At 37.0% G+C, this 25,709-nt stretch overlaps 1 protein-coding gene across 3 annotated transcripts in view; it reads left to right on the forward strand.

Moving 5' to 3' along the window:
* Positions 1–25,709, forward strand: part of Rps6ka5 (ribosomal protein S6 kinase A5) — a 169,837-nt gene that overhangs the window by 34,917 nt on the left and 109,211 nt on the right. Inside the window, exons 1-2 of one of the 3 annotated variants that reach the window (XM_085697842.1) lie at positions 9,392–9,410; positions 17,340–17,411. The exons of 1 other annotated variant lie outside the window; for it this stretch is intronic. Coding sequence is in view for 1 of the 2 variants with exons in the window: in XM_085697840.2 (XP_085553966.1) it covers positions 17,340–17,411 (72 nt within the window). In the remaining variant the exon portion in view is untranslated. Of the gene's footprint in view, positions 1–9,391; positions 9,411–17,339; positions 17,412–25,709 lie in introns of those variants that run through there. One more of the 3 variants, XM_085697840.2, reaches the window with a different exon arrangement.

Raw genomic sequence — 25,709 nt, forward strand, 5'->3', positions numbered from 1 at the left:
TGGGTCCAGAGGAGACACTTGGGCAAGTGATCAGGTCTAAAGTGCAAACATTAGGAAAGTCTCAAGTAAATAGAGTACTCATGAGTACAAGAAAGTACCTGGAGATTTGGTGATGTCAGACAGCTGAGGAACGGGGTTGGGGATGTGGGAATTAGGGTAGGAAAAAACCCCCAAAGTCAGGAGAGACACAGTAAATCACCAGGACAACAGAGAAGATGGAAAGACTGAGAATGTATGTTAAGTGCAGACTTGGGTAATGGGGAGCAAGAGGCAAGCAAGCACAGGACAACACCAGGAAGGAACCAGCTTGGGAGAGAATGTGTGTGAGTCTGGAAGGCTTTAAGTAGAAGAATAAGATTGTTGTACCTTAGAAAACAGCTGCAGTGTGGAAGATCAGCCAGAAAGAACTAAGACAGCACAGCACACCGTGTACTGATAAGTATAATAATCAATGCTGAAATGACCAGACTACATCAAGCTTCTGAAAGAAGGGAAAAAGAAAAGTAAATTCTTTAACTGTGTTATTTACCAATTCTGCACACAAAGAAAACATTAGGAATTACTAACGTTACTGGCTGGCTGCACTATATTCAGTTCATTAAGGGCGTCAGTGATAACCTTTGAGATCCTGTAAAATACTAGGGATTAAAAAAATACTTCATTTATTAAAATACTTTCATGTAGTTTTTCATGGCTTTGCTTTAGTAGTATGATTTAAGAGCATATCACTTATTTACAAAAATGCCTATGTTTAGATTCAGGAAACATAAACTTGATAAATTTAGAAAGACATGAAATGTATGTAGTATTTCAAAATGAAGATGGCCCATCAGCAACAAATCTTGCTGTGATGGAATTATTTGATATGCTGTACCTATTTTAAGACACAATGTTATTTAAGAGAACTGTATGTTTAGTTACTGAATTTCCTGGCCATGTAATGTGACTGAGCTTTAATACTTACAAAATTATTTTTTATAAAAAATATTTTTTATAAAAATTATTTTTTATAAAAATAATTTAGGGAGCAATACAATGACCTTCAAATGTAAACAGTGTACAAATATACATTGCAATATGATAAATATACATACATATATACATAAATAATATATAAGTGTCTTAATCAGAGGTAGAATTGTACAATGCAATAATGTAAATATACATATATCAATACTATATATATATCAATACATAAAATGTTTTAAACAGAGGTAGAAGCATGCATGCATACAATAGTCAATATAATTTAACTTTGTATCAATATACAAGAATCAATACCAATATATTTGTCTAAAAACAGTAACTTACAAGTACCAATCTGTTATCCCATCATCCAATTATCCCTCTTTTTTTTTTCAAAAAGATCCCTGAGCTTATAAAATTCCTCCCCCAACCCTCAACTATATACTAATTATAATCAACCCCTAAATGATGTCCTTAAACCCAAGGACAAACTTTACTGGGAGAGGGGACGTTGTCCTCTAGAATTACTTCCAGCTGTCATGGAGGCAACATTCTTTCTGGGGGATCCTGTGAAAGTAAAATGATGGTTAGATTTCAAGTTCAATGTCTTTTAAAATCGCAAATAGTCTCTTGAGTATTTTTTGGAGGTCTAGCCAGAATGTTGTACAAGATGTGCACCATTTCAGCTAACCAAATTGGAACCGTCTTGTGCAGCTGGTACCCAAAACAGGTCTTGTAGTAGCACCATCAGTATCATGACATCATATCGATCAGGTAGAGTTGTTGTTATGGGGCCCCATCTTCTTCCTGGAAACTTCAAATGTCACTGCAGGAAAAACTCAATTGTTCATTGTGGAAAACTTAAACATTAATCATATAGACAAATGATGTAGGTGGGTCTTCTTTCTATGTGTTGCTTTCATTGGTTAATTAATAAAGAAGCTGCTTGGCCTGATAGGTCAGAACATAGGTGGGTGGAGTAGACAGAGCAGAATGCTGGGAGAAAGAACGCAGAGTCAGTCAGACACCATAATTCTCCAGCCTGAGACAGACGTAGGTTAGAATCTTGCTGGTAAGCCACAGTCTCGTGGTATTACACAGATTATTAAAAATGGGTTAATCAAGATGTGAGAGTTAGCCAATAAGAGGCTAGAATTAATGGGCCAGGCAGTGTTTAAAAGAATACAGTTTCCATGTAATTATTTCAGGTAAAGCTAGCCGGGTGGTAGGAATGCAGCCCGCCGCTCCTTTTGCAACAAAAAATTAGCTTTTTTACAAATGATAAATTCACTAAAATAAGGCATATATTCCACTTTATGAAGTACTACCAAAATTACTTTTATTTTTTGATAAATTTTGAATTCTTTCATGCAAGATGTTAATTTTAAATGGTCCCAAGTAATGTTCCCAAGGATCAGATTTTAGTTTGATATATGAAAGTGTAGTAGCTCATTGTTTCTTCTGAGTTATAACATCATGTTTCCATTCCAATTTTGTTGTCACCTCTGCACTCAATTCTATTGTGAGAAAATACTTTATCAACAGCCTTCCCTTTTGCTATTTTTCAGACCACATGCTGGTAATAGTGCCAGTTTGATTTCTATTGGCACTAAATGTAGCAACCTTGAATCACATGCTAGTTTGGAATAATTTGTGCTTAGAGCTCTAAAACTTTGAAAGGGCTACCGACAGCTCACTTATGAACAATAATCCTACTTTAAAATGTTAATTTAAACTCACAGCAAATTATATAATCTAATGCTGTGAAAACCAGGGACCAAAGAAGCTAGATGTATAATATGTACTCTCCCTTAACCTCAGTTTTACTGTCAACCAAATCCACGTTCTAACTTCAAAAAAAAAAGCCAAGCAGTGCAAGGGAGGAACTTAGAATTGGTAAAGAGCTATAGGCATAGGCACCTCCACTTTTCTTATTTCAGACTTAGTATGAACTCTAAAACCACATAAGCAGTGCTTGTAATTTTCTTACAAGGTGTTAGCACACTGATGCCTTGCAGAATGTTATAGGTCTTTGTATTTCTAAATACAGGTATAGTATACACTGGTCAATGAAAAAAGTGATCTTAAAATAGCTAAATTCCAAAGATGCAGAAGTAACTAGATAACTTGCACATTTATAAACTTTGATTAATTTATAATATAAAAGAATCATGTATTTATTTACCCTTATTTATTTGTTTGTTAGTATTTTGAGACAATGTCTCTAATAGTTCAGACTTGTTTTTATAGCTGACTTTGGCCTTGAGCTCTGAGTTCTCTTGCTTATGTCTTCCAAGCGCTGGAATTTCAAGCATGCACAACTATGTCCAACTGTTTCCCCAGTTTTTAATATTGTATCAGGTTTGTCTTATTCATACACATAAAGACCTTTAACGTTTAATATTATATTACTTTTTTGATCTAGAGTACCCAGATAGTGGTAAAGCACTACTCTGGGTCTTTCTTTGAGATTTGTTAGATGAGAGTAATACTTAAATTGGTAGACTTCAAGTAAAACAAAATTCCCTTCACAAAAGGAAAGCTGCATTCTATCATGAAATGGAAGTGGTATATTGAGCCAAACAGGTTCTGAAGGTAAAGTTATTTTAAGTGCTTTAAACACCCATGTTTCTCATTCCTGCTATACTGCTTCCTGATCCCTGTCTGTACCAATGGTCTTATGGAGAGTCCTTTATGGTTAGTTGGCAGAGGAATAGAAAACTTTGGTATGGCTTGTAATACTTCTGCATGATACACAGGTACCACATCAAAGTGGGCATTTGCAGCTTTACCACTTCTTTCCTAGTCATCGCTGGGGACCAGTAGTGAAGGGAACTCTTGTAAGTGGAGGACTCCTGTGCAGTGTATATGGATGTTTATTTGCTTGGAAGAAGTAATGATCAGATGGGTGCTGTGGGATAATGCTCTTGTACACTACAAAGATTTATCACTCATTGATTTAATAAAACGCTGATTGGCCAGTAGGCAGAGAGGAAGTATAGGCTTGGGCAGCAAGACTAAGAGAATTCTGGGAAGAGGAAAGGCAGAGAGTCAGTCACCAGCCAGATGCGGAGGAAGCAAAGGTACAAAGCCACATGACTAAACATAGACAAGGATTATGGGTGAATTTAAGTTGTAAGAGCTAGTTAGTAAGTAGTCTGAGCAATAGGCCAAACAGTTTATAATTAATATAAACCTCTGTATGTTTATTTGGTACTGAATGGCTGTGGGACGGGGCAGCACAGAAACTTCTGTCTACGGATGGGTGATTCTACACTAACTTGTGTACTATATAGCCATTAGTCTGGCTAGTTAGTCAGGTTAGATGGAATACCATTAGAAATTGGAAACTAGGAAAGCCCACTGAAGAGGTTTGTGGTTAGAATTCATGAAATGAGAAAATCATGATGATATTTGTGTCATGTGTCAGTGCCCACCAAAAATTTGATTGCAACAGGAAAGAATATAATAATCAGGAGTGCGATCATGTATTCTGTAGACACTAGTTAGCTCTCTGTCTTGTCTCTCTGTAATGGTTCAAGGGACTAATGAACAAAATGACTGTGGCAAAAAATGATGGGGATCATATATGGGCTCAGTAACATGGATTTTTACTCATGGAGGCCAGTCTGGCTACAGCTGATGCCAAGTATGCAATCTGTTTACAGCAGAGACTAACACTGAAACCTAATATAGCAACATTGCTCAGAGTGATAAGGAACTATCTAGTGGCAGTTTGACAACATTGAACTACTTGTATCATGGAAGAGGCCGCATTTGTTCTTACTGTATTCTACTTTCATTTTCATTGTGTTGACAGAAAGCCTCTTAAGGGAGAAAGGAGTTTATTTCCATGTACAGTTCAGAATTACAGCCTATCATTGTGGGGAAGTCAAGTTAGGAATGTCAAACAGCTAATCCTATCACATCCAATGTAGAGCAGAGAGAAGTGCATGCATGCACAGCTCACTGACTCTCTTCTACTCAGTGGATTTCTTCATTTGTAAATAGTTCAGGACCCCTGTTCAAGCATCCTTCTATAAGCATCCCAGAAAAAAAAAAAAACCCAAAATAGGACCAAATTAGGCCCTCTGAATGTGGGTAACAGTTCTGTGACTTGGCAGTCTGTGGGTCCACTAGCAGTAGGACCAGGATTTATCCCCTCTGCATGAACTGGCTTTTTGGAGCCCATTCCTTATGGAGGAATTCCTTCCTCAGCCTAGATACGGGGGAGGTCAGGCTTGGTCAACTTAATCTGCCTCAACTTAATCTGCCAGACTTTGTTGACTCCCCATGGGAGGCCTTACCCTCTCTGAGGAGTGGATGAGGGAGAACTGTGGTTGGTATGTAAAATGAAAAAAAAATTTTTGAGTAAATAAAATCTCCAAAAAAGTAATAATAGTCACCGAGTTAGGGTGGCTCAGTCTTCACTCATTTGTACCATCCTGCTGCCTTTGACTTCATCAGTACTTCTCTCTTATTGATGTTCTATGCATTTGCATAGGTGGAGGCTAGTTTGTAACTGACTTTTGTTTGTTTTTGTCTCTTTCTGCTTCCCTCATGACTCCTAGTAATGATCATGTTGTGTGTGTGTGTGTGTGTGTGTGTGTGTGTGTGTGTGTGTGATCTCTTAAAGGTTTTTCTTATTTTTTAGCCACAGCCCTTTCTTTACAACTTTGTTCACATGTCTGCATAGAACTTCAGTTCCTCATCTAGAAAAAACACAGCATCCCTTTGGGATGTTCTACTGTCATTTTAGAATCAGTTTTGAAACTCTGGAACTTCCTCTTTTTATTCCTTGTTCTGCCATTCGAACAGTCTTACAGTACTTGTACTTTGCTGGGAACCACATTAGTCTGTTTGGGCTATAACAGATAGCTTGATTAGACATTGTAAACAATATAAATTTCTCATAGTTCAAGAAGTTCAAGATCAGAGCACTGGCAGAATACCAGTGTCTAGTAAGAGCTCTACATGATAGGTAGCCCCTCCTGCTGGGTCCTCATATAGGTTCTTTCAAGCTTGTACAAGAATAATTATCTTACTCATGAGGGTAGAGTTCTAATCACTTCACAATGGAACAATCACTTAGTATCATCACATTTGGAATTAGATTTCCACATTAATTTTTTCAAAGGGATGCAAATATTCAGCCCATATCAGAAGCCAGTAGAGGAAAAATGGCTGAGCAAGTAACTCTGTAGAAGTAAAATTTCTGTAGAAATTTGAATTTGCAAAAGCACATTAAAAATTAAACCTCTTGAAAAAATTAAACCTCTTAGCTTTAATATAAGTGAATGTAATCAAATAGATGTAATCAAATGATTTTAGCATATTTGATTACATGTGCTTAACAGAAACTATGGCAATAGAATAAAAATGTATTTTACTGATTGTTTTTCTCCACGAGAATAGGAAGTTTGAGTTAAACATTTATGATTTAAAAAGATAATAGGTGATATGTATTATAAATTATGTTTGATAATTGAATTGCCTAGAAAATTGGATTAAGAAACTATTCATCAGTCATAGATTTGTGGCTGAAATATGCTGTGAAGAATATGGTAAAAATCAATGTTAGTTATTTTGGGGGTATAGTGTTAGGACATATTTTAAAAATCTACTTAATTTTTTTAACTTTCAGATTTATTTTTATGTATTGGTATTTGTGTGCCATATGAGTGTCACTGCCTGAGGAGACTAGAGAAGGGTGTCATATCTCCTGGATCTGGAGTTTATGGGTGATTGTGAGCTTCCAACCACTGGGTGTAGGTGCTGAGAACCAAACTCTGGTCTTCTTTACTTCTTTACATGTTCTTAACTGCTGAGCCATCTCTTAAACTTCAAGGTCTATTTTAGATCGACCTAATATCTTTTTTTGTTAAACAGTGACCCAGGATAATTTTTGCAATAAAAATTATTTAAATATGGGAAGAATTTTTTTTGAAGAATTGAATTATTTTATTTTTATTTATTTATTTTTCACTTTACATACCATCCCCATTTCCCCCTCCCTCCCAGCCTCCCACCCCCAGTTTTCCCCATCCCACCTCCCCATCCACTCCTCAGAGGAGGTAAGACCTCCCTTGGGAAGTCAGCAATGTCTGGTATACCAAGTTGAGGTAGGACCAAGACCCGCTCCCCCCATGTATCAAGGCTGAACAAGGTATCCCACCATAGGGAATGGACTGCAAAAAGCCAGTTCTCACCCGGGATAAGTTCTGGTCCCACTGCAAGGGACACTCCCACAACAGATCAAACCACTTAACTGTCACCCATATTCAGAGAGCCTAGTTCGGTTCCATACAGTTTCCCCAGCTGTCAGTCCAGAGTCTGTGAGCTCTCAATAGTTTGGAGCTCAGTTGTCTCTGTGGTTTTCCTAGTCACGATCTTGATCCCCTGCCCCTTACTCATATGATCCCTCCTCCCTCTTTTCTACTGGACTACATGGGCTCAGCCCAGTGCTTTGCTGTAGATCACTACATCTGCTTCCATCAGTTACTGGATGTAGGTTCTTTGTCTGGGATTGTGGTTTGTAGCCTGGTTTTACCTTTGTCACTAATATGTGTTTAATATCCCACTTATGAATGAGTACATACTGTGTTTGTCTTTCCAAGTCTGGTTTACCTCACTCAGGATGTTTTATTCTAGTTCTGTCCTTTTGCCTGAAAATTTCAAGATGTCATTGTTTTTTTACTGCTAAGTAATACTCTATTGTGTAAATGTACCACATTTTCTTTTTCCATTCTTCAGTTGAGGGGCACCTAGTTTGTTTCTAGGTTCTGACTATTACAAATAATGTTGCTGTAAACACAGTTGAGCAAATGTCCTTGTGGTGTGACTGAGTATCCTTTGGGTATATGCCCAAGAGTGGTATTTCTGGTTCTTGAGGTAGATTGAGGTCTGAGAAATCTCCATAATGATTTCCACAGAAGCTGTACAAGTTTGTGCTCCCAACAGCAATGGAGGAGTGTTTCCCTTACTCCACATTCTCTCCAGCATCAGTGTTTTTGATCTTAGCCACACTGGCAGGTGTAAGATAATATCTCAGAGTCGTTTTGATTTGCATTTCCCTGATAGCTAAAGATGTTGAACAATTCCTTAAAAGTCTATTGGCCATTTGAGATTCCTCTGTTGAGAATTCTGTTTAGATCTATATCCCATTTTTTAAGTGGATTATTTGGTATTTTGAGTTCTTTATGTATTTTGGAAATCAGCCCTCTGTCAGATGTGGGGTTGGTGAAGATCTTTTCCCATTTTATTGGCTACCGTTTTGTCTTAGTGATTGTGTCCTTTGCTTTACAGAGGACCCTCTCAGTTTTAGGAGGTCCCATTTATTGATTGTTGTTCTCAGTGTCTGTGCTACTGATATTATATTTAGGAAGTGGTCTCCTGTGCCCATGTGTTCAAGGCTACTTCCTACTTTCTCTTATGTCAGGTTCAGTGTGGTTGGATTTATGTTGAGGTCTTTGATCCATTTGGACTTGAGTTTTGTGCATGGCGATAGATATGGATGTATTTGCATTCTGCTCAATGTCAACATTTGTTGAAGATGCTTTCTTTTTTCCGTTTTACAATTTTGGCTTCGAAGTCAAAAATCAGGTGTTCATAGGTATGTGGATTAATATCAAGGTCTTCAGTTCAAGTCCATTGATTCAGTGTCTATTTTTATGCCAATATCAAGCTGTTTTTGTTATGATAATTGTAGTAGAGCTTGGAGTCAGAGATGGTGATGCCTCCAGAAGTTTCTTTATTGTACAGGATTGTTTTAGCTATCCTAGGTTTTTTGTTTTTTCATATGAAGTTGAGTATTGTTCTTTTGAGGTTTGTTAAGAATTGTGTTGGGATTTTGATGGGAATTATACTGAATCTGTTCATTGCTTTTGGTAAGATTGCCATCTTTACTGTGTTGATCCTACCTATCCATGAGCATGGTAGATCTTTCTATTTTTTGATATATTCTTCAGTTTCTTTCTTCAAAGGCTTAAAGTTCTTTTCATACTGGTCTTTTTCACTTGTTTGGTTAGAGTTACCCCAAGATATTTAATAATGTTTTTGTGGCTATTGTAAAGGGTGATGTTTCTTTAATTTATCAGCTCGTTTATCATTTGTGTATAAGAAGGATCCTGGTTTTGTTTTTGTTCTTTGGGTTTTTTTGGTTTTGTTTTGTTTTATTGAGTTAATCTTGTACCCTGTCACATTACTGAAGGTGCTTATCAGCTGTAGAAGTTCCCTGGTAGAATTTTTGGGGTCACTCAGGTAGAAATTTTTTTTATGATTTATTTATCTTTATTTTATGTGCATTGGTATGAAGGTGTCAGATACCCTGGAACTGGATCTTCAGACAGTTGTGAGCTGCCATGTGGGTGCTGAGAATTGAATCTGGGTCCTCTGGAAGAACAGTCAGTGCTCTTAACCACTGAGCCATCTCTCCAGCGCCTCAGGTAGAAAATTTTTAAGAATTAATTTTTTTTAAATTACATCCATTCTGATCTTGTAACTATCAAGATGGCTATTATAAAAAAGGATATGACAAGTGATAGTTATTCATAGGGAACTGACCTTGTACACTTGGTAGGAATTTAAAGGTACATAGCAGTTTCGATGAAAAATAATGTGGAAATTCCTCAAAAAATTAAAAATAGAATTACCAGTAGCACTTCCACTTCCTCTAAGATTTTAGTCCATATAAGAACTGAAAGCGTTCTCTATGTACATAGTTAAAAATGTGAAAGCACCCACACATTCATTGACAGATGAATGTATAAGGAAATGTAGTATATACATACAGGGACATGCTATTCAGTTTTTAAAAAGAAGAAAAATTTGAGACATGCCATATGCTTCAACATGGTTGAAATTTGGGATTTTTATGCTTAGTGAAATGAGGTAGCCACAGTAAGGAGTGATCACCCTTAAATAAAGACACATGGAGTAACCAAAATTGATTGTTAGGAGCGAGAGGGTTTGAGGAATAGTTATTTATTGATCATATGAGTTTCAGTTTCACAAGTTGGAAGTTACACAGGTGGTGACGACTGTACAACAACATAATGCATTTAATAACAGTACACTTAAAATGACTAAGTTAATTTTCTTTTGCATGAATTTTACCACAATAAAGATTAAAAAAAAACAGGCCAGTCATATTTCCCAAACTGCATGTGTCTGTATTAGAATATATTAAATATAGACTTGGCTAAGAGGATTCAGTTAGGAGGTAACAAACTAATTTTTTCTCTTTCCCTCCTTTTCTCCCTTGGAGACAGGATTTCAGTTTGTAGGCCAACCAGTTTCAAAGTTGCAATTATCCTGTCTCACCTCCCTAGTGCTTGAGACTATAGACCCATGCTATGCACTTCTCAGGAACTTTTTTTGTTTTTGTTTTTGTTTTTTTGGCTTTTCACGATGAGGTTTCTCTGTGTATCTTTTTTTTCTTTTTTCTTTTTTTATTGATTTTTATTGGCTCTACATTGTTCTCTGCTGCCCTCCCTCCCTCTCCCTTCCCCTTCAACTCTTCCAGTGTACTCAGGAGATCTTGTCCTCCCAATGTACTCAGGAGATCTTGTCTTTTTCTATTTCCCATGTAGATTAGATCTATGTATGTCTCTTAGTGTCTTCATTGTTGTCTAAGTTCTCTGGAATTGTGAATTGTGGGCTGATTTTCTTTGCTTTATGTTTAAAAAACCACTTAAGAGTGAGTGCATGTGATATTTGTCTTTCTTTGTCTGGGTTACCTCACTCAAAATGATGTTTTCTAGTTCCATCCGTTTGCCTGCAAAAATTCAGATGTCGTTATTTTTTTCTGCTGTGTAGTACTCCATTGTGTAAATGTACCACATTTTCCTTATCCATTCTTCAGTTGAGGGGAATTTAGGTTGTTTCCAGGTTCTGGCTACAACAAACAAAGCTGCTATGAACATAGTTGAGCACATGTCCTTGTGGCACGATTGAGCATCCTTTGGATATATACCCGAAAGTGGCATTGCTGGGTCTTGAGGAAGGTTATTTCCTAATTTTCTGAGGAATCGCCACACTGACATCCAAAGGGGCTGTGCCAGCTTGCATTCCCACCAGCAATGCAGAAGTGTTCCCTTTTCCCCTCAACCTCTCCAGCATAAGTTGTCATCAGTGTTTTTGATCTTGGCCATTCTTACAGGTATAAGATGGATCTCAGAGTTGTTTTGATTTGCATTTCTCTGATGACTAAGGATGTTGAATATTTCCTTAAATGTCTTTCAGCCACTTTAGATTCCTCTGTTGAGAGTTCTCTGTTTAGGTCTGTACTCCATTTTTTTTTTAATTGAATCATTTGTTCTTTTGAGGACCAATTTCTTGAGTTCTTTGTATATTTTAGAGATCAGTCCTCTGTCTGGTGTGGGATTAGTAAAGTTCTTTTTCCATTCTGTAGGCTGTTGTTTTGTCTTGTTGACCATGTCCTTTGCTTTAAAGAAGCTTCTCAGTTTCAGGAGGTCCCATTTATTATTTGTTTCTCTCAGTGTCTGTGCTGCTGGGGTTATATTTAGGAAGTAATGTCAATGCGTTCAAGTGTACTTCCCACTTTCTCTTCTATAAGGTTCAGTGTGACTGGCTTTATGTTGAGGTGTTTGATTCACTTGGACTTGAGTTTTGTGCATGGTGATAGATATGGGTCTATTTTCATTCTTCTACATGTTGATATCTAGTTATGCCAGCACCATTTGTTGAATATGCTTTCTTTTTTTCATTTGATATTTTTTGCTTCTTTGTCAAAAATCAGGTGTTCGAAGGTATATGGACTAATATCCGGGTCTTCTATTCAGTTCCATTGGTCCTCCTGTCTGTTCTTATGCCAATACCAGGCTGTTTTCAGTACTGTAGCTTTGGAGCCTGTCCTGGAACTCGCTCTGTAGACAAGGCTGGTTTCGAACCACCACTTGACAGGAACTCATTCTTTTAAATCTAGTATGTAATGTAAGTTTTTTCTTTAAGAATTGTTAATAAATCAAACTTTTTAAAGTGGATCATTTGAGTTTTAACATTAAAAACATTTAATGTACTTACGAAGAAATAGATACATTCACTGTCAGAAGTGATCACTGAACCAAAGAGCATACATTAAAGAAGATGACATTAATCAAGAAGTGAAGGAGTTTTCAGCATATCTTATTGATAAAAGAATTTGGTTAGACTTGTTTTGTGCAAGCATTAAAATTGTTTACACTTGCCTTTTACTAAATAATCATTTATATTAAGTTTAGCAATGTATTGCTGCAGAAAGAATCTGTAATTGTCAGGGAACTATGTGGAAGAGGAGGCAGAAAGATTGTAAGAACCAGAGGGGATGGAAGACACCAAGGAAATGGAGCCAGTAAGACCGACACACATAGGAACTCACAGAGACTGTGGCAGCATGCACAGGACCAACACAGTTTCAAGCCAGACATTGATGGGGGCAAGATCTGGGAGGAGATGGAATAATATATCCTCAGGATATATTATAGGAATTTTCAACAAAAAAATTTTATTTATCTTTTTATTTTTAGACAGGGTCTCATTGAGTAGCCCCAACTGGACTGGAATTCATTTTGTGAACCAGGCTGGTTTTGAACTCCCATACATTCTTCTGCCTCTGATTTAGTTAATTAGCAATAGAGACTCAGGCTTATAGGACACCTTATAAAGATATGAAATATTATTTTAATCCAGAATTGTTAGCATTTAACTGCTCACCTCATGTGGGCACCAGGATAGATGCCAGCTCTGAACATCTGAATAGCTCAGACTGCTGTTTTGTTTAATTTGTGATTAGTTCTCAAAGGTGGTGTTTGTGGGGGGAGAAGTTAACTCTTTCAGGGTTTAGGCTCATGTTGTGGTTTGGTGTTATTTTGCTGTTAGAAGCATAAATGCCCTAACTATGATCTTCCCGCTTGCTCTTTTAACTTTCAGGAGCCACAAAGGACTTTTTTGCGCAGAACAGCAGTTAATTCCTGGGAATCAGAGTGCCACCTTCGTAATAGCTATGTGTACTTCCAGCATGTCAGTACAGAGCTATTATATAATCTCTGTAGGAAATTTAGGCTTACATCTTAAGTGAGGCTTTCTCCTTCCCGACCAACTCCATCTAATCATAATCTCTGAACCATTGTGTTTAGGCATGTGACTTAGAATTTAGAAGGGAGAGCAGATTAGTTAGTGAACTCCAGTTGTCTTATTCAGACTCCTGTATTAAAAATACCATCATCAGCTGAGTGGTGAAACCAGCACAGGTTGAGAGTGGTGGCTCACACTTAAGACTCACAGAACCTGAGAGGCCCAAGCAGAAATTGCTATAAATTTGAAGCTAGCCTGAATTACATAGTTTCAGGCCAGCCTCTGCTATGGAGTGAGACTTTATCTAAAATCAAAAACTACTCTCAAAGAAAGAAAACTCAGAAACAGTCATAACTCTATTCTGGAGGCTGAAATACCCAGAATCAGACATCATCAGCTTTAGTCCCTAATGAGTGCTCTGCCATATGGCAGAAAGCAGAGAAAGAAAGGAGACAGTTTCTTTCCTGTCTCTTTTTAAAAATTACTTTTAATTTAATTTTTGACCATTTTATAGATGTGCATAGTGTATTGTGAATATATTCATTCTGTTACCCTCTGTTGTCAGACAAACAAAATGATCAAAATACAGCATCAAGACAGCCACATCTACTTTGTTAACTACTATATACATTGAAGGAGAAGAGCAAGAGAATATTCTGTTTCCCCTAAGAAGTCAAACCAAAATTCAAAAGGGCAGATGAGATAGATCAAGAAGTAAAGGTGCTTTCTGCAGAGACTGACAATCTGAGTTTGGTCACTGGTACCCACATGATAGGAGAGACCTGACTGTGACTGTGAGTGTTGTAGCTCTGAAGGGAAAAGTATCCTGACTTGTTGGGAAGCCAGGCTATACCTGCAGCTAGGGTGCAGTGGGGGATGGTCTCCCACAGGATATGGCAATCCTGCTCCTCTCTGAGAGAGAGCTCTTAACAGCTGAGCTCTACTCTGCCCAGCCCCCCTTAAAGGGGGCTACCAGTAGAAGTATCCATTTCTTCTAAGCTTCAGCCCAAGATGGTACATCTGCTTCACTCTGTTAAAAGGGAATCCCCTGCAGAAATGCAGCAATCTCTTCTGGCTCTGGGTGAGGAGTTGTTACTTTTTCTGCTCAGCACCCCGGAGGGAGCCTCTCAGCAAAGTTCTGCTCAAGTTATTTTTTTCTGCTCACGCCCCCCTCACACACACACACACAAAGGGAACCTTTCAGCAATGGTTCTGCTCCAAGTCAGCAAAAGAGCATCACCCAAAACACTTTTAAGAAAGAGACTTATTTGGGAAGGAGGAGTCCAGGAGAGTATCTGCCTCTGCCAGGATGAGAAAGTACAGCCGATAACTGAACAGGCCAATGGGGCTTATATAAGACTTCTTAGGGGCAGAATTTTCCCAGGGAGAAAATTTTCTGCACAGGGATTGGTTAGTTTTCCTGCTCAGGGATTGGTTGGTTTAGTTGATCAGGGACAGAGTTGGCTCTGATTTCAGGGCCAAACTTGTATTTCTTTCATTGGCCCTTTTTAACCTTTTGGTTCTAGTTTCAGGGCCAGGACATATTTCTTTCATTGGCTCTGGTTCTGGGCCAAAGTGTGTTTCTTTGGCTCTGGTCTCAGGGTCAAGGTGTATTTCTTTAGTTGTGGGTTTTGGGCTAAAGTTTATTTCAAAGGTTTGTGTTTCGGGGCTAGGGTGTTTCTTTGGCTGGCCCTTTTACCCTACAGTGACTGCCAGAAAATGTACTCTGATTGTCACATGTTCTTCAGAACACACACATATTACAATAAATAACTAACAAATGTATTTTCTAATAGAACTTCTTGTGTAGGAGGTGATCATTTGAATGTAGTAACTCTACCAGCTCCTACTAATGTGCCCCCTACCCATTCATGTTTTGAAAAAATTGTAATTTTGAGTTTTCTTTAAGAATTTTGGGTTCATGCATGGGTTTCTAAGCCTTCTTACCTGTGGGGAGAACTAGAAAGAGAGTCTAGTGGAGGCATAATTGGAATTGGAGAAGGAACAAAGGCTGCTGTCTCTCACAACCACAATAAAGTACCACCTCCTTTGTGGTATGTTGTGAAAAAAGACAATGGGCAGTTCTAAGTGCTTCAGCAGTACCTTGGTCCCAAGCCTGAGGCTCATATCTTCTGAGCAATGTGATTTGGACTTTATTAGTCTTGTGACTGTCTCATAAATGTAGAAGACAGTTATATAGTTGGTTATGTTTATTTCATCTTTAAGGTAAAATAAAATCTGTAAATATTTAAGTCTTAGTCTAATAATGTTAATATTTTTTATTTGGAAGTTTGAGCTCTTGTTCTTTAGGCTAACAATTAAGAAAAAAATACAGTTTATTTTTATATCTTCATGTTCAAAGGCTTTAATTGTACTGACAAAACAATAGCTCAGAAGTGAGAACTATTTAGACTCATGTGTTTGAGTATGTATTTGTTTCACAATCTATGTAATTCAATATTTATTATTTGCTTTTGTTAGTCCTTTTCCTTGTCTTAGTCAGTGTTGTATTGTTGTGAAGAGACACCTGACTAAGGCAATTCTTATGAAAGAACGTAGTTAAATGGGGCCTTACTTATAGTTTTAGAGGATTAGTCCATTATTGTCATAGCAGGAAGCAGGTAGGCATGGTGTTGGAACAGTAGCTGAGAGCTTTATGTCCTGATCCACAGGCAGCAGGCAGAGAGAGAGGCATTAGGCCTGGTGTAGACTTTTAAAATCTGAGAGCCCCCCCCCAACTTCACATTTCCTTTAGCTAGTCCACACATTATAATCTTTTCCAAACAGTTCATCAGTTAGGGGACTGAGCATGCAAATATATGACTCTATGAGGGCCATATTAATTCAAATCACCACATACCCCAAACAAAAACCTTAGTCATGGTGAACTGGTTGGGCCTATTACCTGTTGAAGACTTACTGGTCCCTTAAATTTTTTTAGATTAAAATAATTAAAAATTTAATTTAAAATATTCGACAAAATACTGCCTCAAGCTTGTAGCTCTAAGATTTCTTATTTGAGCCTAATTTTCTTATAATTATGGTCTCAAAGTTTTAATTTATATTTAAACACTTAACTTGCTTACACCCATTGCTGTGTAAATTTACTGTATAAAATTTGGCTCTTTCAATCTTCATTACAACTTCTTGAGGCTTTCTGTTATTTTACAGACATTTTGAAAGATTTGTATGTTGAACGCTCTTATACTTACTGCTTAGATTCTATATTTGCTATATTTGTTTTACTACATAGCTATTTATATTTAGCCATCAGTTCACCTTACCTTTCTAATGCTTTCAAAGTAGAATGTAGCCACCAGTGTATTGTGGGGGTAGAGTTATTATTGTTAATTATCCCTATCTTACATTATTGGGAACTGACACACAGAGAAGTAGTTTGTTCAAGGGTACACAGCATTTAAGTGGTAGAACTAGTAGTTGAATCAAACATTTCTTGACAGCTTCTATAGAAAGCTAGTTCACATAATATTTATTGACATTATTAGTAAGATGAATTTGTTAAATAAATTTTAAGAATGCAATATCTCAGCCTTGAAGATTTATAGTACAGAATCTGTGAGGTCTTGTAGAAAAGAAGCCATTTAACTTTGCTAAAGCCAGCCATTTTCAGTTTTTTTTCCACCAGAGTTTCCTATTCCTCACTTTTCTCCAAATAGCCTGTCACATGTAATAGGGTAGTACCAGAACCCAATGGGGGGAATACTGTGAAAATGCTCAGTATAACACACTTTTTTTTCTGATTTAGGATAGAATAGGTTTTGAAGAATATGTATATTTACACAGACCCCTAGAGTTTTAGAGCTGACAGGGATCTTAGTTCTCTAAATCTTTGCTCTCACTCACTCTGATGGGGAACTGAGACGGCGTGTGCACATGGCTAGTGTACACTAACTCTTGCTACATGTTTAGTGTCACAAACGGAACTAGACCACAGCCCAGAATCTAGTATTATCTAGGTAGTTAGGCACATTGTATTTGTTACATAAATTAATACTTGTAAACCTGTCCATTTTTACTGCAAATCTACCTGTGTATTATATCTTTTGTTTTCTTACTAGACTTTATGTTGATTTAACCTATGATAAAAATATTATCTAGTCACTAAATTTTTAAGAAAAGCTTTATTATAATTAAGATATAAAAATATAACTATGCAAGTAATTATATAGAAACACCCCAGGTTAAGAAATAAAACTTTGCTGATACTCCCAAAAGCCCCCACAGAGCCCTCCTGTTGCCAACCCCTTTAATTTTTTCTTTCTTTTTTTCTTTCTCTTTAGCCAACTTAACAGGACATGCAGAGAAGGTGGGAATTGAAAATTTTGAGCTGCTGAAGGTCCTAGGAACTGGAGGTAAATCTCAGGTTTAATCCCCCCCCTTTTAAACAAAAAGTACTTGCTATTCTGTGACATAGCGTTGATAACCTTCATGCAGAAGTCATTGACAGTTTTAAGAGCATGAGGAATCCAGTAGAAAGAGAGAAAGAAAGAGAGAGAGAGAGAGAGAGAGAGAGAGAGAGAGAGAGAGAGAGAGGAAGGAAGGAAGGAAGAAAGGAAGAAAGAAAGAAAGAAAGAAAGAAAACTAAAGAATCTCTTTTGCCTGGCTCAGTCCCAGCACTTGAGATGGGGCAGCACTAACAAAGTTCAAGGCTAGCCTGCACTGTAAAGCAAGACCTTACTTAACAAACAAGCCAATAACAAAAACCTTTTAAAATCTAATGTTGGGAATGTAAATCAGTATATCTTTACTTAGGCACAGTATTGGTTTTTAGAAGTTACTAGCATAAAGAGAGCTTGTTATACGCCAAGTACCTTATGAAATGATTTAAATTGATTGATTTATTTAGTTTTTTTCTTAGGGCTGTTGTAATTCAGGGCACATCATTGTAATAATGAACAAGTCAGGATCTGTCATTAACCCAACACTTAAGAGTCTGGCTAATTGAAGCATAGTTCTATTTATGTCCTATCATCTATGCGAGATTGAAATAATCTGTATTCATTAACATTTTAGAAAGTGTTTCCAAGTCATAAATTGAAAAAAAGACATAGAGAATATACATTACATAATTATACGATAGAAACAATTATGTTAATAAATGTCTACATGTATTAGCATGGAAAAAACATCTGGGGTGTATCCCCAAATAGTAACATGATAGTCTCTGGGTGATCTTGTTTTGGTTTTTTTTCTTTTTCTTTTTTGCTTTATTCTTTCCTATATCTTTGAAAATTCTCTATCTCAACTCCCGTTGTTCAGAAATCAGGCTGGTCTTACATGAATGGGCATCTGTGCAGTTCTAGAGATCCCTACACTCAGAAGAGCCTGTGTACAGTATGCTCTGCTATCACCCTTCTCAAGGTCATTCACAAACAAAGCCACATATGCTTGCACTGGGCCCTGCCAATCTTGTAGCTAGTCTTGTCCTATTGTACCCATCCTGGCCCTGGAATATCCTGCTCAGTAGTTAACAACAGCTATAAGAACTGGCTATTCTCATTATCCTATCTCAAGTCCCATTGAAGAAGCTCTGAACCCGTTTCTGTCCTTGGCAGGCCTTGGGCACTTCCATGGAAGGAGTTTCACAGGACAGACCATCTTTCTCATTAAAGTTTAGCTCCACAGTTTAAGGAGCCTCTGCCTTTTTAGGTTTTTCAGATCTGGTAGGACGTAGCAATTGCCAGCTTACCAACAGTAGGGAAATCTGGGTTTCTTTTCCTTTGCCCTAGCCTCACACGAGTTTCCATGTACAAATTATCTTTAGGTCTTTTAGTAGTGAGTGTTGGTGATCTGGATCATGCCATAAAAGGGTTTGTTTTATAGCTACCTTGAGTTATTTAGCCTACAGTGTAAAGCCAACTTTGATAAGTACCAATGAACAAGCCTGATGGTATATTCCTACCAGTTAAGGCTGTGATGCCAGAAAGAGTCTTAGTGTAGTTGTCAACTTGAATATTTTCCACTGCTTGCCCGCCTTTAGGTCATGTATAGAAGTATATTTTTAAGGTACAAAACTAGCCCCACTTTACCTAATCCACAAGAAAGAATGCTTTCAAAATATCAAAATAGTGTTGATTATCCCTACCTTTGTTTCCTGTTTGAAAGATAGTATTTATCTACTATAAGGGGAAAACAAGTCCAGATCTGTGGTTATCTTAAAGATGTGGTTTGCAACATATTGTCAAAAACTTTTCAGGTCAAGTTCTCCTCACATTATGTGTTACATTTACATAGCTTCTTTCTTTTTGGTGTCTGCTTAATTGAGATACAGTGCATGTACCATATAGTTTACCCTTTTAAAATACACATTCAATGCTTTGAGTGTATTTAAAGTTGTGCAGCCATGACCACAATCAACTTTAGACCTTTTTGTTTTAACCTCAAGAAGAAACTTTGAATCCTTTTGCTGTTACTTTGCAGGCTTACCATCCTCTCTGCCCCTAACAACCACTAACTGGACATTGTGTGGATTTTGGTGACTGGCTTCTTTCATATAGTATAATGTTCTCTGGGTTAAAATATGTTGTAGCACACATTAGCACTTCTTTCCCTTTATGACCAAGTAATTCATCGTGTGGCTGTACTACGTTTTGTTTATCTATTCATCAGTTGATGACGGATGACTGTGATAGTTAGCTTTACCTGTCAACTTAGTAACTAAACTCTTAGGAGGAGAGTTTCAATAATGCATTATCTGCATCAGGTTCACCAGTGGGCACATCTCTTGGGAGATTGTCTTAAGTTAGTTATTGAGGGAAGACTAAGCCTAATGTGTATAGCACCATTCTCTAACAGGGGTTCCTGGACTGTTGTAAAAATGGAGAAATAGAAACAAGCAAGCAGCAGCATGTATTCATACTCTCTGCTTTTGACTGTGGACATGGTGGGACTAGCTGTTAGTCATTCCTGTCTGGACTTCTCCACAGTGATAGATTGTAACTGTAAAGTGAAATAAACCCCCCCTTTCCCTAAGTTGCTTTTTGTTATGTATTTTTATCATAGCAATTGAAGTGAAACTAGGACAGTGACCATTGAGTTGTTGCCACTTTTTTATCTGTGAAGTGTAAACTTGAATGCTGTGAACAGTTGTGCATGGTGTTTCATGTCAACCCAAGTTTTTATTTCTTGGGTATATTCCTAGGAACAAATCCTAGGAATTTTGAAATAGTCAGTTTGAATAGTGACTTTGTTTAACTTCTTGAGAACAAAATCCATTAATAGTTTTTGTTATCTGACCAAGTGATTAAGTTGTATTGGTGCATTTATTTTCCATTTTGAGATGGTTTACAAAAAGTTCTGCATAATTTTAAATGTTTTGTATAAAGGTTTTATAAATCCTGGCCTAAATTGTCTCCAGTTTTAAACTGTCTTTGATATGACAGTGGTCTTGTTTGTCTGCTACGGGTTGGGTTTAACAGTTTTGTGTCAGTATGAAATCTGAGATAGGAAAATACTACAGATAAAAATCTCACTTTCATCCATGCTGTTTGGAGAGTTTGTAGCATCTTGGTGTTTTTAAGAGCTTCTCAGCTAAACCATGTTCTACCAGTAGAGCAGCTAGGAATACTCCCAAACGGGGATGAAGGGAAGCTGAACATTGCTGCCACAGAATGGTACAGCACCTGGTGCATAGCCTAATGCCTACTTGTTTGATTCACAACCTAGGAGACCCTAATGTGGGACGCTTGTTTTAACTCTTGGATGTCTGTGGGCTTTGTCTGCTTGTGTGTGGTTTATGTTTACCTGCTCACTTGCTGACTCCTAGAGCCCAACATTGTGTTCTTGGCATTCCAGGATAAACCCAGTATGGCCTTCTTTAAATGGAAGACACAGACCGATGCTGGAGCAACATAAAATTGCAGAAATTCTGTACTCTTTGGTACATTTTTCTGTTTAGAATTTATTGCTATTACAGAAAAATAGCCATTGGGTAAATACCTTCCCCCTTATCATTGTCTTTATTTTATTGGCAGAAAAACTAAGATAGTAAGATAGTTCATAAATGAATGAAGTCCTCTATCTAATACATAATACAAAGGTTTTAAAGTAGAAATTTTCTCTTAACTATCATTTCCTATTTCATCATCATCACCATAATTTTTTGTTTTTTTGTTTTTGTTTTTTGCTATGTAGCCTTTGCTGGACTGGAATCTGGAATTTACCATGTAGACCAGGCTAGCCTCAAACTCATAGCGATCCACTTACCTCCTTACTGAGAACTGAGATTAAATCTGTACATGACCTAGCTTATTTCCCATCTTTAAACAACAAAAATTTATACTTCTTTACTGGAAATGAAAAAATATCCATATTAAAATACTGAAACTGCATTAATCTAACACTGCTAGTTCTCTAACCTCTTTGCATTCATTAACTACTACTTTATAAGTACTCTAAGGTTGAAGAGTTTTTTATAACTTCATATGTTTAAAACTAATGACTAAAGTAGTAGATTTCCATTTGGGAAACATGAAAGTGAATGCTATTTGATTTTAAACTGAGTATTGTATTTTGATTATCCAGCCGAATGAACTGATCATAAGAAAATGACATTGTTCCATAAAAGCTGTCTCAGTCCCTGCTTACCAGTTGTATTCATACTTTCATTGTTGCTTTGACAGACAGACCTTTTTGGGGGAAGGAAGGTTTATTTTGACTATTAGTTTCATAGCACGAAGACATAGTGGTATTCACGGGATCAGAAGCAAGAAGCAGCTTGCTCACATTTCTGTGGATCAGGAAGTAGGGAGGAGTGCTTTGCCATATACTAGGTGAGACTACAGTCCTCAGGATCCATCCCCCCAGGGACTCACTTCTTTCAGCTAGGCATTAACAATCTAAAGGTCCCATAACCTTCTAAAACTGTATCATCATCTGGGGACCAAGTCTGGGGACATTGCACATTCATACCATAGTACCATCTAATCAGGCATCTTATAAGTAATTCATAAGCCTTAGATGTCCAAGAGATTCAGGGATCAGCCTCAAAAGCACACTAAATAACATGCTAACGCACACATGGAACAGTTAGAACAATGTCAGGAGAATATCTGTAGTAAAGTTTTGAAAATTACTAGAAAAATACATTGAGAATTTTTTCTTATGTAACTACAAAATAATTAATTCCTAATAACTTTTAAACTTATAGCAAACTATCATTTAAAGAATGAAAGAGTACTCCACATCATGATTAACATAGGACACACTGCATTATAACTTTTACAGACACAGATTTCGTAGGTTTCAGATAAATTTAGTTGACCTCATAGTTCATTACTTCAAACAGATTAGTTTACAAGCAAACATCATATGCAAATAATTCTTTTTTATTTAATTTTTTATTGATTTTATTAAGCTATACATTTTTCTCTGCTCCCCTCCCTTCCTCTCGCCTCCTCTTCTACACTCTCCCATGGTCTCCATGCTCCCAATTTACTCAGGAGATCTTGTCTTTTTCTACTTCCCATGTAGATTAGATCCATGTTTGTCTCTCTTATGGTCCTCTTTGTTGTCTGGGTTCTCTGGGATTGTGGGCTGGTTTTCTTTGCTTTATGTCTAAAAGCCACTTATGAGTGATTACATGTGATAATTATCTTTCTGGATCTGGGTTACTTCACTCTATGATGTTTTCTAGCCCCATCCATTTGCCTGCAAATCTCAAGTTGTCATTATTTTTTTCTGCTGTGTAAGTACTCCATTGTGTAAATGTACTACATTTTCCTTACCCATTCTTTGGTTGAGGGGCATTTAGATTGTTTCCAGGTTCTGGCTATGATAAACATTGCTGCTATGAACATAGTTGAGCACATGTTCTTGTACATTGAGCATCCTTTGGGTATATACCCAAATGTGGTATTGCTGGGTCTTGAGGAAAGTTATTTCCTAATTTTCTGAGAAATCGCCACACTGACATCAAAAGGGGCTGTGTCAGCTTGCATTCCCACCAGCAATGCAGAAGTGTTCCCTTTTCCCCACTTCTCACCAGCATAAGTTGTCATTAGTGTTTTTGATTTTGGCCATTCTTACAGGTATAAGATGGATCTCAGAGTTGTTTTGATTTGCATTTCTCTGATGACTAAGGATGTTGAATATTTTCTTAAGTGTCTTTCAGCCATTTTAGATTCCTCTGTTGAGAGTTCTCTGTTCAGGTGTGTACCCCATTTTTTTTTACTGGATTATTGTTCTGATTACCAATTTCTTGAGTTCCTTGTATATTTTGGAGATTAGACTGCTGTCTGATGTGGGGTTAGTGAAGATCTTTTCCCATTCTGTAGCCTGCCATTTTGTCTTGTTGACCATGTCCTTTGATTTACAGAAGCTTCTCAGTTTCAGGAGGTCCCATTTATTAATGGTTTCTCTCAGTGTCTATGCTACTGGGGTTATATTTAGTCAGTGGTCTCCTGTGCCAATGTGTTCAAATGTACTTCCCACTTTCTTTTCTATGAGGTTCAGTGTGGTTGGCTTTATGTTGAGGTGTTTGATCCATTTGGACTTGAATTTTGTGCATGGCAATAGATATGGGTCTATTTTCATTCTTTTACATGTTGATATCCAGATGGAAGAGAGAATGTCAAGTGCTGAAGATACAATAGAGGAAATAGACTCATCAGTTAAAGAAAACATAAAATCTAACAGAAGCTTAACCCAAAATATCCAGAAAATACGGAACATCATGAAAAGGCCAAATCTAAGAATAATAGGTATAGAAGAAGTAGAAGTTCAGCTCAAAAGCACAGAAAATATATTTAACAAAATCATAGAGGAAAACTTTCCCAACCTAAAGAAAGATATGCCTATGAAGATACAAGAAGCTTACAGAACACCAAATAGATTGGATTTTAAAAAAAAAGTCCTCTCGCCATATAATAATCAAAACACTAAACATACAGAGTAAAGAAAGAATATTAAGAACTGCAAAGGAAAAGGGCCAAGTAACATATAAAGGTAGACCTATCAGGATTACACCTGACTTCTCATTGGAGACAATGAAAGCCAGAAGGTCGTGGTCAGTGTTAAGCAGACATTAAGAGACCACGAATGCCAGCCCAGACTACTATACCCAGCAAAACTTTCAATTGCCATAGAAGGACAAAACAAGATATTCCATGACAAAACTAGATTTTACCAATACCTAACCACAACCCAGCCCTACACAAAATGCTAGAAGAAAAACTCCAACCCAAGGAAGTTGGCTACATCAACAAAAACACAGACAATTGATGGTCTCATAGCAGCAAATCTCAAAGAAGGGAAAACGCACAAATTAACATCACCAACAATGAAAACTAAATTAACAGATAGCAATCACTGGTCAGTAATCTTCCTTAATGTAAATGGATTCAACTCACCTATAAAAAGGCAAAATAAAAAAGGTGTTTTCAAGTTGTCTTAATTCACTGAACTGTAGCAGTGCCAGCTAAAATTTCTTTTCATAAACCTTCCTTTGCCTCTGTTGCAGTTGACCATTTGTAGTTTACTTTGATCAATTGCACCAGGATAGATGGAAGTGCAGAAGCACCATGGGTAACTGGCCAGCCTCTCAGGAGTGTAGCTGGTTCAGTAAGGAGCCCTTGGGCCACATAGCAGCCCATTCACCTCTGAAATTTTCTCTGGTTAATTTATCAAGAGTAGTGTGTACATAGTAGCTTCTCATTAAATGCCTATTGAATGAATATGAGTTTATTTCATATTACAGGACTTTCTGTTGTGATCCTTGAATATTTGAAAGCAGACTACTTTTTAGTAAACTTACATTTGCCATGTCTGTATTTTAGAGATTATGTTCTTGCAATGAAGTTAGATATTTTCCATATTAAAGTTTTAGAAATGTTAGCTTTTATTATGCTCTTTAGTAAAAGCAGAAGTTAGCAGTGTAAGTGGCCAAAAGAAACTCTTTATATCTCAGCTTTCATGAATTCAATTTTCATTCATTTTACATTTTCAATAGAGATATACCAGTTATTCCAAAATATAAATTACAAGAAAACCTTCATACTCAGATCACGTTTTATTCCAGGTATAGATAAAGCTACATGATACTTAAATCTTACCATTTCTTACCCAGTGGTAAGAGATGACTTCTGGCACCTATTGAACTTTCTTAAACATCCTATGAAGATGAAATATTAATTAGTTTTCATATTACATTATATAGCATGTAACAAGAATTGTAAAACTAGTTCCATTCCTTGATCTGGCAGTTTTATATGACAGAATGTTCCAGTTACAGGAGTAGAAATGAAAGATTCTTTATTTTCTCTTTTAGGTTAGATTGACAGCTGAGATGTCCTGAAAACCCCTTTCATTATTAAATTCCCAAAGTGCTAGATAAAATATATTTTAAAAACTAGGTCTGTCACTGACTGCATATGTTAACTGTCAAGGATAAGGAAAATCCTTAGCTTTAAAAGAGTAAATGGGAGCAAGAATGTAGAGAAGGAGATAAGCTCCTTAAAGACACAAGTTTTGCTGGAAGTGAGTTGTTTTTTTTATTTGTTTGTTTTTTTTTTTAGTTTAGTTTAGTTTTGTTTTGTTTTTTTTTGGAGACAGGGTTTCTTTTTGTAACAGTCCTAGCTGTCCTAGAACTAGCTCTTACAAACCAGGCTGGCCTCGAACTCTCAGAGATCCGTCTGCCTCTGCCTCTCAAGTGC

Source organism: Myodes glareolus, chromosome 11 (assembly GCF_982192425.1).
Source record: "Myodes glareolus chromosome 11, mMyoGla1.1, whole genome shotgun sequence".
Classification (NCBI taxonomy): Eukaryota; Metazoa; Chordata; class Mammalia; order Rodentia; family Cricetidae; genus Myodes; species Myodes glareolus.